The sequence below is a fragment of the Lactuca saligna genome, chromosome 2, assembly GCF_052625555.1.
Source record: "Lactuca saligna cultivar CGN05327 chromosome 2, ASM5262555v1, whole genome shotgun sequence".
In the NCBI taxonomy this organism is placed as follows: Eukaryota; Viridiplantae; Streptophyta; class Magnoliopsida; order Asterales; family Asteraceae; genus Lactuca; species Lactuca saligna.
This window is the reverse complement of record NC_136418.1, coordinates 167,976,040-167,989,933: the sequence shown is the minus strand read 5'-3', so window position 1 is coordinate 167,989,933 and position 13,894 is coordinate 167,976,040. Positions and strand designations below refer to the sequence as shown.

At 32.9% G+C, this 13,894-nt stretch overlaps 1 protein-coding gene across 1 annotated transcript; it reads right to left on the bottom strand.

Annotated features, from left to right (window-relative positions):
* Nucleotides 1-7,747: 7,747 nt before the first annotated feature.
* LOC145032665 (cell division control protein 48 homolog D) lies at nucleotides 7,748-11,053 on the bottom strand. The gene is made up of 6 exons (XM_078981561.1): nucleotides 10,859-11,053; nucleotides 10,570-10,735; nucleotides 10,120-10,348; nucleotides 8,972-10,032; nucleotides 8,251-8,892; nucleotides 7,748-8,183 (listed from the first exon to the last, which is right to left on the bottom strand). Exons 1-6 carry the CDS (start codon nucleotides 10,885-10,887, stop codon nucleotides 7,878-7,880), a joined length of 2,433 nt encoding a protein of 810 aa, XP_078837687.1. The 5' UTR covers nucleotides 10,888-11,053; the 3' UTR covers nucleotides 7,748-7,877.
* Nucleotides 11,054-13,894: the final 2,841 nt, after the last annotated feature.

The window sequence follows — 13,894 nt, the reverse complement described above, 5'->3', positions numbered from 1 at the left end:
AAGTTCTGATAAAAAAAAAAAGTTTTGGTTAAATCCCTTGAAGTCAATAAAGTGAAAGTATATCATTTTAAGAAAAATCAATGTTACTTCTAACAAAGTTATAATTTTGATTTAAAACTTCACCAATTCCATTATCAAATGTCATAATAAGGATAATTGTTTTACAAAATTTATTCAAAACGATCTAAACAATAACACTAATATTAAAGTACTAATAAATATCCATTTAAAAATTTGAACTAATATTTTTATATTTTAGTCCAATAAATATACTTTGAAAATAACAAGGGGCGATCATATTTTCCTTGTTCATTCTTTTCTCCCTTGCTACTCTCACTTTTTCTTATCACATCAAAGTTGACGAAAGAAAACTCTATCCCGCACCACTACATCCTACTTTCATTTGCACTAAAAAAAAAAAAAAAATCGTGTCTATACATCAAACTCTTATAATCAAATTAAAACCACTTTTATTGATAAACAAGTTCTCATAAAAAAAAAAAGTTTTGGTTAATTCCCTTGAAGTCAATAAAGTGAAAGTATATCATTTTAAGAAAAATCAACGTTACTTCTAACAAAGTTATAATTTTGATTTAAAACTTCACCAATTCCATTATCAAATGTCATAATAAGGATAATCGTTTTACAAAATTTATTCAAAACGATCTAAACAATAACACTAATATTAAAGTACTAATAAATATCCATTTAAAAATTTGAACTAATATTTTTATATTTTAGTCCAATAAATATACTTTGAAAATAACAAGGGGCAATCACATTTTCCTTGTTCATTCTTTTCTCCCTTGCTACTCTCACTTTTTCTTAACACATCAAAGTTGATGAAAGAAAACTCTATCCCGCACCACTACATCCTACTTTCATTTGCACCAAAAAAAATAATAATAAAAAAAAAATCATGTCTATACATCAAACTCTTATAATCAAATTAAAACCACTTTTATTGATAAACAAGTTCTGATTAAAAAAAAAAGTTTTGGTTAATTCCCTTGAAGTCAATAAAGTGAAAGTATATCATTTTAAGAAAAATCAATGTTACTTCTAACAAATGTTAGTTATAATTTTGATTTAAAACTTCACCAATTTCATTATCAAATGTCATAATAAGGATAATCGTTTTACAAAATTTATTCAAAACGATCTAAACAATAACACTAATATTAAAGTACTAATAAATATCCATTTAAAAATTTGAACTAATATTTTTATATTTTAATCCAATAAATATACTTTGAAAATAACAAGGGGCAATCACATTTTCCTTGTTCATTCTTTTCTCCCTTGCTACTCTCACTTTTTCTTATCACATCAAAGTTGATGAAAGAAAACTCTATCCCGCACCACTACATCCTACTTTCATTTGCACCAAAAAAAAAAAATCGTGTTTATACATCAAACTCTTATAATCAAATTAAAACCACTTTTATTGATAAACAAGTTCTGATAAAAAAAAAAGTTTTGGTTAATTCCCTTGAAGTCAATAAAGTGAAAGTATATCATTTTAAGAAAAATTAATGTTACTTCTAACAAAGTTATAATTTTGATTTAAAACTTCACCAATTCCATTATCAAATGTCATAATAAGGATAATCGTTTTACAAAATTTATTCAAAACGATCTAAACAATAACACTAATATTAAAGTACTAATAAATATCCATTTAAAAATTTGAACTAATATTTTTATATTTTAGTCTAATAAATATACTTTGAAAATAACAAGGGGCAATCACATTTTCCTTGTTCATTCTTTTCTCCCTTGCTACTCTCACTTTTTCTTATCACATCAAAGTTGACGAAAGAAAACTCTATCCCGCACCACTACATCCTACTTTCATTTGCACAAAAAAAAAAAAAAATCGTTTCTAGAAACTAATATCTAAAAATGATCATTAGCATTTTTCGCTTAGCACGGGTAAACGGCTAATATAAAACTTTCCAAACTATGCAGTTTTGATCCGTATATATCCAAACTACTAATGATATTTTGTTTACTATTCTTCCATAATCACGTGATATGTAAAAATTCGATCGGTTTAGTAAGTCACGTGATTAAGGAAGAATAGTAAACGAAATATCATTAGTATTTTGAATATATATGGATCAAAACTGCTTAGTTTGGAGAGTTGTATATATAAGTTTAGTTAGATAACATCCACATATTCACTAACCCCTACATGTATCAACAGCTTTATGTCATTATTCAGCAATGAATAAATGTATAGTTCCATGTTAAAACTAAAATTAGAATTTACTACAAAAATTACATACATAAATTTATAATATAATAATAATATTATAATGAATATATGAATAATCAAACGTTAATATTCATATTAGAATTACTTCAACAATACACATATACAACATTCATTACTGAATAACAACATAAATATAGTGTTTTTACGTTATCACACTAATTACTGTTTTTATTTGAACTTACTTCTATATATATATATATATATATATATATATATATATATATATATATATATATATATATATATATATATATCATCGATTTACATAATTAGCCCTATTAATTTAATTAGTCTCTTTTGGTCACTAAGTTAATTCCAAATTAATTCTTGATCAATACTAATTAAATAATATGATTTTTTATTAATATATTATAACTTATAATGTATTAATAAATCATAAATAATCTCTTACTCAAATATCCATCCATAAGTTGTTCGGGTGATATGCAACCCGAATGGATCATGCTACTCTCGGGTCAAGTACGTATCAATTATAGTTATGGGTTTAGACATCTAATCCACCAATAGATTGGTCCAATCTAAAGTAAACATTCTTTTTTTAAAGATTGAATTCGAATAAGGTTCCAACCATATTCAACCTATACATGTGTGGTATTCATGGTAGTTAGTTGTTGTACCCGATTAGTGATGGTGATGTTGAGATAGCTAACCATCTCTTTTTTCTTATGGTATGGTGTTTGACTTGTGGAATCTCGTGGGTAGTTTATGGGAGATGGACATGCATGTTTTCTCGCCTACCTCTAAATGGTTATCTTCATATAACAATGTTCGTTTGTCTTCCTAATTGAAGAACTGTTTAGAAGCAGTGGTTTTTACTATGATGTGGGCGATTTGGTCTTTTAGATATAGATTATTGTTTCCACATGTCAAACTTGCTAAGGCGGTGCTTTGGGATTTCATTCAATCCTAATCTTTTATTTTAGATTTCTTCTAGATGTTTTGACCTTAACATTAAATGGGTTAATTGGGTGTAAAATCCAACTTATTTAATTACTTAATGTTTTTTTCTTCTAGCTTTTGCAAGTTTTAATATATTGTCACCGTTCTCTCTCCTCTCTCTCTCTCTCTCTACATATATATATATATATACCCGCGCCAAGCGACGGGTGTGACAATGGTGGTTGAATGCTGAAAGATCAATTAAACTGTCGCACCTGGTTCCTAGTACGTAAATCTAATTGAGTATTTTCCTTCTTTTTAGCCTTGGACTCGGCGAGTCATAGGTCCGACTCGCCGAGTAAGGACGGGACCCGGGACATGTTTAAATTGGCGACTCGGCGAGTCCATATTCTGGACTCGACGAGTCACCGTTGTTGGATGAAACCCTAAGTTTCAGGGGTTTGCACCCTATTTAAGCAACACATCCACCCCAGGCCAGCCCCCATTCACCCCCCAGAGCTCCCAACCCTCGTTTAAGCTTGTTCTTTGAAGAGTTGAAGCATTTGTTGTGTGCTCTTGAAGGTTTTGAAGAAAAAGCGAAGTAGATCCAGAAGAAGGGAAGCCATCCAAGCACCATTGTGTTCTCTTAGCAGTTCCATTGAGCCGGAGGATTTCCGTAGCAGCAGCAGTAGACAGTCAGTTCCCAATCAGATCAACAGCTACTTTGAGGTGAGTTACCTTCCAGTAGCGGTGGGTTTACGACCATAATGTCGGCCCACCAGTAGGAGTTGTTGCTAGATGATCGTCTTTGTGATATCATCTTGGTTTGCTACTACCTGATATGTTATGTGCTAGCATGATCAGTTTTATGTGATAGAATAGGGATCGGTTGTTAGGACCGAAGGGTAGTGCAGACACCCCAAAATGTCTGACAGTGTATGATGATATGTTTGCATGCTGGCTTGTTATGCTATATGTGATAGAGGTAGTAGTAGGGGACTAGTCCCCGAGGATCGGTTGTCAGGACCGACGGGTAGTCAGCACCCCAGAATGGCTTGACACGGGTAGGACGGCACCCCAGAATGGCCGCACGGGTATTCGGCGCCCGAGAATGGTCGTACCGGGTAGTCAGGCACCCCAGAATAGCCTGACAGTAATTGTGTTATGTGTTTGCATGGTATGTGGTAGGTTGGGGGAGCTCACTAAGCTTTGTGCTTACGTTTTTCAGTTGTTGTTTCAGGTACTTCCTCAGCTAAAGGAAAGGAGCAGGCGCGGTAGCGGCTCATCACACACGCACTCCTTAATTCCGCATTTATGTGTTTTACCTGGGATTGATACTCTGATATTTGATTGTTATCTGTTATGGATTTTAAACTTGGTTGTCAATGTGAAATGGTTTAACTAATTAATGCTTTAATTGTTAATGTTTTCTAAAGTAATGTTTTAAAAACGAAATTTTTAGACGTGAAAATTGGGTCGTTACATAAACCCTAGAAATTGAAACGTCAGCGATATATATCCAAGATTTGTGAACAGAAATTGCGAGATTTGAGGAAATACGGAGATAAGGAATGAACCGGGTCAAAATAGCCTAAGAATAGGGGATAAGAGATTTGGCCTTTTCAACTGTTGACCATATGTACTCTACTCTTTTTGTAATGCATAAATTGATTGTATGTTTGTACGACTTAAAATTCAACATTTGACCAAAAATGTTTTATAAGGTAATTAAGATATATATATATATATATATATATATATATATATATATATATATATATATATATATATATATATATATATATATATGCTAATTGGAATTCGAAATGTATGTCAAGTTATACATAGGCTAATCAGAATTCGTATAACTCGAAAACAAATAAGATTTCTAAAAATAATAATAATAATAACAAAAAAAAAAAATTGACACCTTTTTCGGGTTATATAAATTCTAATTAGCTTATGTATAACTTGACATCTAATTTGAATTCTAGTTAACCTATATATTAATCCTATTAAAATAAATAATTTTGTACCTAATCTATGTTAATCATATTTACATTTAACAAACTTTTTTATATTTTTTACAAAAAAATATTTTTAAAAGTGTTTATAAAATTATAAACAAACAAAAAGTTAGAAAAACATTAAAAATGAATTAAAACAAAACGTCAGAAAATGTAAGCGAACAAAATATAAATAAATAAAATAAAATGTAAACGAACAAAACATAAAAATATTAAATAAATAAATTATATATATATATATATATATATATATATATATATATATATATATATATATATATATATATATATAGGAAAAGTGAATATACCCTTAAGGGTATATAAGCTTAGGTACCCAAACGCACCATACGACGTCGTTTTGTATCGTATATATACATTGTAATAATCCAATCTTCTTATAATTCAACTTCTAATTTGATTACTTACAATAAATATTTTTATAAATTTCACATTTATCTTCCTTTCACATAAATTTCATTTTCAACTATAGTATATATATTGTCTAGTAGGTGTTCGGCAAAAAGATGTGATATATATATATATATATATATATATATATATATATATATATATATATATATATATATATATATATATATAGGAAAAGTGAATATACCTTTAAGGGTATATAAGCTTAGGTACCCAAACGCACCATACTACGTCGTTTTGTATCGTATATATACATTGTAATAATCCAATCTTCTTATAATTCAACTTCTAATTTGATTACTTACAATATTTTTATAAATTTCACATTTATCTTCCTTTTACATAAATTTGATTTTCAACTATAGTATATATATATATATATATATATATATATATATATATATATATATATATATATATATATATATATATATATTGTCTAGTAGGTGTTCGGCAAAAAGATGTGATGTAAGAAGAAGATAATACTGAAATTTCGAAAATCTTGAAAGTAAATGAAATCAGGGATTAAGGTTTAAGAACATTATAATATATCAAACAAAACGATGTATTATGATGTGTTTGGTACCTAAGTTTATATACCCTTAAAGGTATATTCACTTTTTCATATATATATATATATATATATATATATATATATATATATATATATATATATATATATATATATATATATATATATATATAAAGAAAAAAGATAATTAAAAAGAAAATTAATCTTTTTATTTGAAAAAATAATTGAGACTCTAATTTGTTACAACCACGGAAATGAAGCCTATCAATGTTTTTAATTAGGGACCAAAAGTATGAATTTGATTAAACCATAACAGTTATTTCTGTAGTTTACTCAAATAATAACAACAAAATATATATATATATATATATATATATATATATATATACACAAAAGCAAGTATAAAATTCATAGAACACTTTGTATTTAGGAGTTTGATGATTGAAGTTAAGGAGTTTATTACTTTTGTTAGGTTGAAAATTGCAAAATATATGTTTGCTTTTCTTCTAACAACATTTTTTTTTCTTATTACTTTTAATTCTCAACTGATGTAGGAAGTGTCAAGTGTTGTAGGGAGCAATGCCACTGGATGTAAACAATAACCACAAAGATCGTGAGGATTTATCTTAGAATCGCAATCAACTTGTGCCAATCGAAACCCGACAATCCAATTTGTTTGAACCAATTTATTGCAAGATTTTTATAAAATTTGTTATAGTATCATCTAAGGATCTATATATGACATATTTGGATGTTGTATGATATCTAATTTGAATGTTGTACGGTTGTGTTTATTTTGTATGCAAAAAATAATTTAAAGGGTTAAAATGGTTATTTTCTTTGTTAAGAGGTAGATGTTCCAATGCTTAACCAAACATGATTTTGTCTACAAATTCATAAAGAACATTTGTATTATCTTGACATCTATATCATCAGATATGAATCTTTCAGATGCTACCAAACAGCCTTAAAACTGTCCTTTTGAGGTTTTTGTTTTATAATAATAAATAAATAAATAAAAAACTTATCATTGTAGGTTTTGATGAAGCATGTTTTTTAATATATACAGTTTAACAAGTTAAAAAGAACTAAATATATACAAATCAACAAATATATTACTTTTCAATTCATATCCCATAATTAAATTCTAAAAATTTTTATATTTTAATTGTAATTTTATAAAAGAAAATCTAATTAAAAAATAAAACAGAAAAATCATCCACTCTTTTCCTCCAAGAGTGACATGTGACTGAAATAAAAAATAAATGTTTCAGCTTCTCTAAAACCAAAAGTGAATGAGAAATTTAGATAGTTCGAAGAGAAATTAAATTGATTCATATTTTTTATACATACAAATATACCTACTCAATAAAATTATGACAAGTGTCATCTTTCCATATTTTTTAAACTAAATCATTAAGATTATATTATGAATATATCAAATACAATTAAATTAAATAGTTATTTGTTATAATTTTAGTGGGTAGAAATAATTATAGGAATAAAAGGGAAGGTTGGAGGCAATTTAATTTCTCTAGTTGGAAATATAAACACACATGAACACAATACCACAACAAGTATTCCTAAAGATTTACTTATTTATTTGAAGAAATATCATCACTATTTTTCTTAAACTTGAAATCAACTTACTTACATAACCAAACACAAACACAAACACATCCGCCCACAAAAGCATTCAACAAAAACCCTAATTATAAAGATCATCTTCATCCGCACCACCAGCCCCCGCAGCAAACGGGTCACCACCACCACTCCCACCGCCAACACCTCCACCGCTTGCCTCCGCAAACCTAAAATCCGACCCAATCCCTCTCGACTGCTGCAACGTCTGAGCAAATGCCTGATACTTCCTAATATCAGCATCACTAACACTCCTCCGTGCAAACTTCATCGACTCCTCAAAATGAGCCGCCTTTATCTCCGCCACCTCATCTTCCACATCCTCCTCCATAGCCTCCGGATTCTCACTCCTCCTCTTCTCCCTCTCAATATCCTACAAAATAAAAAAATATTAGTTATTTTTTAATAACACACAAAATAAAAGTTATAAACAAACTTACTTTCTCTATGTTCTCCCGAATCGCATACTTGCATGCCCGTTGACAAATTTCAGTAATGTCAGCACCACTAAATCCTTGAGTATACTTAGCAAGAGCACTAAGGTCCACATCTTTAGCCACAGGCGATTTCCTCAAAGCGGATTTAAAAATCTGGAAACGCGATTCTTCATCAGGCAACGGGATGTAAATCAGCTGGTCGAGTCGACCGGGTCTCAAAAGAGCCGGGTCAATAATATCGGGTCGGTTAGTCGCACCGATTATAAAAACCGTTTTTTTAGCCGACATCCCATCCATTTCCGTCAACAGTTGGTTCAACACCCGGTCCGCTGCACCCCCTGCATCTCCCTGACTACTCCCTCTCTGCGTCGCAATCGAGTCCAGCTCATCAAAAAACAAAACACATGGCGCAGATCCACGCGCCTTATCGAAAATCTCCCTCACATTCGCTTCACTTTCCCCAAACCACATTGTCAGAAGCTCGGGTCCCTTGATGCTTATGAAATTCGCTTGACATTCATTCGCAATCGCTTTTGCAAGAAGCGTTTTTCCACATCCCGGTGGGCCGTAGAACAGAACTCCCTTCGATGGCGCCATTCCGAATTTCTCAAATTTCTCCGGGTGTTCCACCGGGTATTGTACCGTCTGCATAACAACTTGTACCATAAGTAACAAGTAAACAAGAATAGATAATGAAATTTACTAAAAAAAAAAAAACGAATACCTCTTGAAGCTCTCGTTTGACATTTTCAAGTCCACCAATGTCTTCCCAGCTCACATTTGGAACTTCAACAACCGTTTCACGAAGAGCAGACGGGTTACTTGTTCCAAGAGCTGTTTGAAAGTGCTCATTGGATACAGCCATTGAATTCAAAATCTCAGCATCAATCGATTCGTCTTCCAAATCAATCACATCCATTTTCTCGCGAATACATTGAAGAGCAGCTTCGGTACACAAAGCTGCCAGGTCAGCACCGACATATCCATGTGTCTCTTTCCCAACTTTCTCCAAATCCACATCATCAGCAAGCTTCATGTTTTTTGTATGAATACGAAGAACTTCAAGTCTCCCGATTTCATCAGGGACACCAATGTCAATTTCCCTATCGAATCTCCCGAATCTCCTTAAAGCCGGATCGATACTATTCGGGCGATTAGTGGCACCCATGACGATGACGTGGGCCCGTGATTTTAACCCGTCCATTAATGTCAACAACTGTGAAACAATTCTCCTTTCGACTTCACCGTGTGTTTTTTCACGTTTTGGTGCGATTGAATCGATTTCATCAATGAAGATGATTGAAGGCGCGTTTTTTTCAGCTTCTTCGAATGCTTTTCGGAGATTACTCTCGCTTTCACCTGCCATTTTTGACATGATTTCTGGACCGTTGATGCAGAAGAAGAAGGCGCCTGTTTCATTAGCAACTGCCCGGGCGATTAGGGTTTTCCCGGATCCGGGTGGCCCGTATAGAAGGATACCCTTTGGGGGTTTAACACCGATTGATTTGAAGAGTTGGGGATGGCGTAATGGTAATTCTACCAACTCGCGGATTTGTGCCATTTGTTTGCGGACTCCACCTACATCATCGTATCCAACTTCATCTAATCTGTCTTCGTCTTCTCTCCTCACGGGTTCACCTTCACAGAAGATTTCTGTGTCAGGGGCAACCACACAGTATTCAGAGGGTTCGGTTTCAATGACTTTGAACTCGACGCTTCTCATTCCTCCTCTTACTAGAAAGAAGTCGCCCTTTCTTACAGGGCGATATGCTTCAAGGAAGTAAGCTGCAGGTTGCAAATTGTATACATCAATGGAAGAAATCAGAAGAAAACAAGAGAGGATAGTAGTTGGGTTATAGAGAATGAACTTACGTTTTAGGTATGCATCGAAGAGATTTCCAGTGACGCCTTCTATGGTATCATCAATTGGGAGAATGTGCACACGCTTTCCGTATTTAACATCGGCACACTGATGAACTGAAACTACATCGCCGAGCCTGACCCTTAGATTTGATCTGACAACTTTATTCATCCTAATCTTTGGTTCGTCGCAGGTGTCATCAGCAAGTGCGATACAGATTGTATCTCTCCTTTTCTTGCCCTGCAAGAAGATGAAAGAATTGAAGCATGCGATGTACAAAAACTAGATCTACATTAGATTTATAATGTCTGATTCATTAACTTGTATAAAAAACCCTAGATTGAATCAAGAATGCAACGAATAAGTTTCAGGAAGAGCAGAAAACAATATATTCAAGTATTAGAGGACTCAGGAAACGATTATAAGATAGTATAAACTATTAAGTATAAACCCTAAGATACCTTGATCAGGATTGTATCGCCTCTGAAGAGTTGAAGCTTTTCCATGGTCTCGGGATGAAGAGAAACAACGGAGTTATCATCGTTGATGGCTTCATCAACGACGAGTCTATTCGCCGCCTTCTTTCGCTCAAGAATCGCGGTGCTAAAGTCCCGCTTAGTCCCCTTGCTACATACAGCAACAACAAAACGTTTAAAATTATGAAATCGCAGGCATAATACTGTCAATCTACTCATAATAGTAACACCGCTAAAGATTTTAACAATAGAACAAGGGACAATTGTGACTTACGCGTCGGATGATTCAGCTTGATCAGTCATGGTGTCGAGGAAATTGATTAATAGGCTTAGATTGGTAAGAGAAAACGAAGAATTGAGATTTTTGGGGCGAGGGTTTGGAGAGGGTTACGATTGGGGAAGGGAGTGTATTGTGTATGTGTATATAGAAGAAGCATAGAAACCTTTCTTGTTACCAAAGAAAGCTTCTTACCTTCTTTTTCTCTGTTTATATTATTCGGTGGAATAGAAAAAGGTCCATGTTTATCTACAACAGTAAAATATTATATTTCGGCTCATTCAATTAAGCATCGTTTAAAGATGGGTGGAATCGTAAATACAAGAAGAAACATTGATCATTCTAGACGATTCCGATTCGAACTATATTCCGAATAAAATCTATATAATCCTAAAATTAATTTTTGATTAATTTTTAGTTTTGTAATTTTATTTCTAATTAATATATTGTTCCCATAACCACAAAATTACATGTATCAATTTATATAAAAATGTAACATATGATCAAAAGATCTTTATTTATTAGGAAGGATATTAAAATAATATAAAATTTTACAAAATAATACGGAGTATTTCAACTTTAATCTGATTTTGTTCATACATCAAAAAGTATATTTTTTTATTATATTTTTTATTTATAATTTATAATTTATATAGATTGTGAAAAATATTTTTCACCTAGTGAATAGCTCATGTTCCATATAGATAGGGAATAGGGAGGCTATTGTTTTTTTATGGTGAATTTGATATGGGTTATGGTTATGTTTTTATATAAAATCACACTTTCATTTTGTCTTATTACAAAGTACTATGCCCTAATAAGAACAACCTTGAAAGTCAAAAAAAATTACTCCATAATAGCATAAATCTTAAGTTCTTTGAATGCATAAATCCTATTATGCATTTTGTGTAAACCTAGTGCATGCAAAATATAACAAGAGTTTTCACGTTTTCACTCGGGATTAACCGGGTGTTTACTTGTATTCTCCCCCGAAATGTATTAAAAGTACATTATAAAGTATTTGAAGGTGTATAAAGGCGGTATGAACTCACTTGATTGAAGTGGTTGCTTTGAAGTAGTCGAGAGAAGAATCGAACAGAACTTCGACAGGAAAAGCTGAAAATGCGGGAAAATATCGGGATTCTCTGGACTCTTGGGAGTGTAGAACTTCCTTCGTGACTTGAGTGTGAAAACCGGAGTGTCGGGATGGCTTCGAGTGGAAAAACGCAGAGCTTCAACGCGAGAAAGAAGAGAACTGAGCAATGAAACCCAGAACCCTTGAGTTCTATTTATAGGGTCATATTTTGGGTGTCACGTCGTGGCCAACTGTGTCACGTCGTGGTGAGCAATCCTATCCTCTTCCATTGATTGGACGCCCTCAGTCACTTACCCGGTCGCGATTAACTGTGTCACGTCGCGGCTAACCTGACAGCCTCGGATTCCGGGTCTCGAACTTGTAAAATCTGTAACTTTCGCGTACGAGCTCCGTTTTCGACGTTCTTTATATGCACTTGACTTTGTCGGCTAATTTTGACTTTATTTTAATTATTTATTTTTAACAGGTCGAGACTGAAAAAGTCCGTTAAAAATTCATAACTTCTTCATCTGGCGTCCGTTTTTGCCATACTTTTTACCGTTGTGCTAATTTGGTTGAGACCTTCGATTCTCATTTAGGTTGTTTCAGCCAAAAGTCTCTCGATCTCTATTTCGAGTTTTTAGTTGTCTACTGTTATATCCGGATCTTGGAAAAATCATAACTTCCTCATACGAAGTCAAATTTGGACATTCTTTTTATGTACGCTCACGGTTTAATGATATCTACAACTTTCATTTATATACTTAAGGCTAAAAACTATTGTATTTGAAACTTCACGTTTTTCGTTTAATCAGTGTTGCCGGTTTTGTCGGAAATCTTATAATGGTTATAACTTCTTCGTTATAACTCGGGTTTTAGTGTTATTAGTATTTCTGTAAACTTTGACACAATATCTAGCATAGTAGGTAACCCAATAAAGACTTTTGTACATTTTATTTTCGAAGTTAATTTCATTATTTCAAAAGTGGTTATAATATTTGACTTTTTAGGTCATTACATAGAGTCGAAATATTGGGTTGTCACATAGTCGGATATTACTGAAGGTTTATCCAAGGCTTTTATTCGATCGCTAGTCCATTAACAGCTTGGAGTGATAAGCATAAAGAAGCATTCGAGAAGCTAAAGAAGAAACTATGTGAGGCACCGAGACTTTCTCTGCCCGATGGAGTTGAAAACTTCGCTGTCTATAGCGATGCGTCAGGGGTTGGATTGGGTTGTGTTTTGACCCAAAGAGATAAGGTGATCGCATATGCGTCTCGACAGTTGAAGGAGCATGAAAAGAACTACCCGACTCATGATTTGGAGTTGGCAGCGGTAGTTTTCGCTCTAAAAATATGGAGGCATTACCTTTATGGCACGAAGTGCAAGCTTTTCACTAATCATAAGAGTCTCCAATATCTCTTTAGTCAGAAAGAATTGAATATGAGGCAACGACGTTGGCTAGAGTTACTTAAGGACTACGACTATAAGATACTTTACCACCCTGGTAAAGCTAATGTTGTTGCTGATGCTCTCAGTCAGAAAGTCAAACTTGAAAGGAAGAGACAAAGAGCGTTGAGAATAGAAGTTGTCTCGATAATTGTGGAGAGTATAAAGAAAGCTCAAGATGAGGCTTCTGAGAAGAACGACCGAAGGAGGAATGTTTGGGTAAAACGTTGGTGTTCAGTATAAACAGTCATGGACTGAAGGTGTTCCAAGATCGGATTTGAATACCAAAGACAGGAGGAGTCAGAGATCTTCTGATGGAAGAATCTCACAAGACCATGTACTCGATTCATCCTGGTAGCACTAAAATGTATAGGGACCTGAAACCCTACTACTGGTGGCCGACGATGAAGCTTGATGTTGCAAAGTATGTGGTTGAGTGTGTGACTTGTGCTAGAGTCAAGACACAACATCAGAAACCATATGGGAGTTTAGAGCCTTTTTCTGTACCT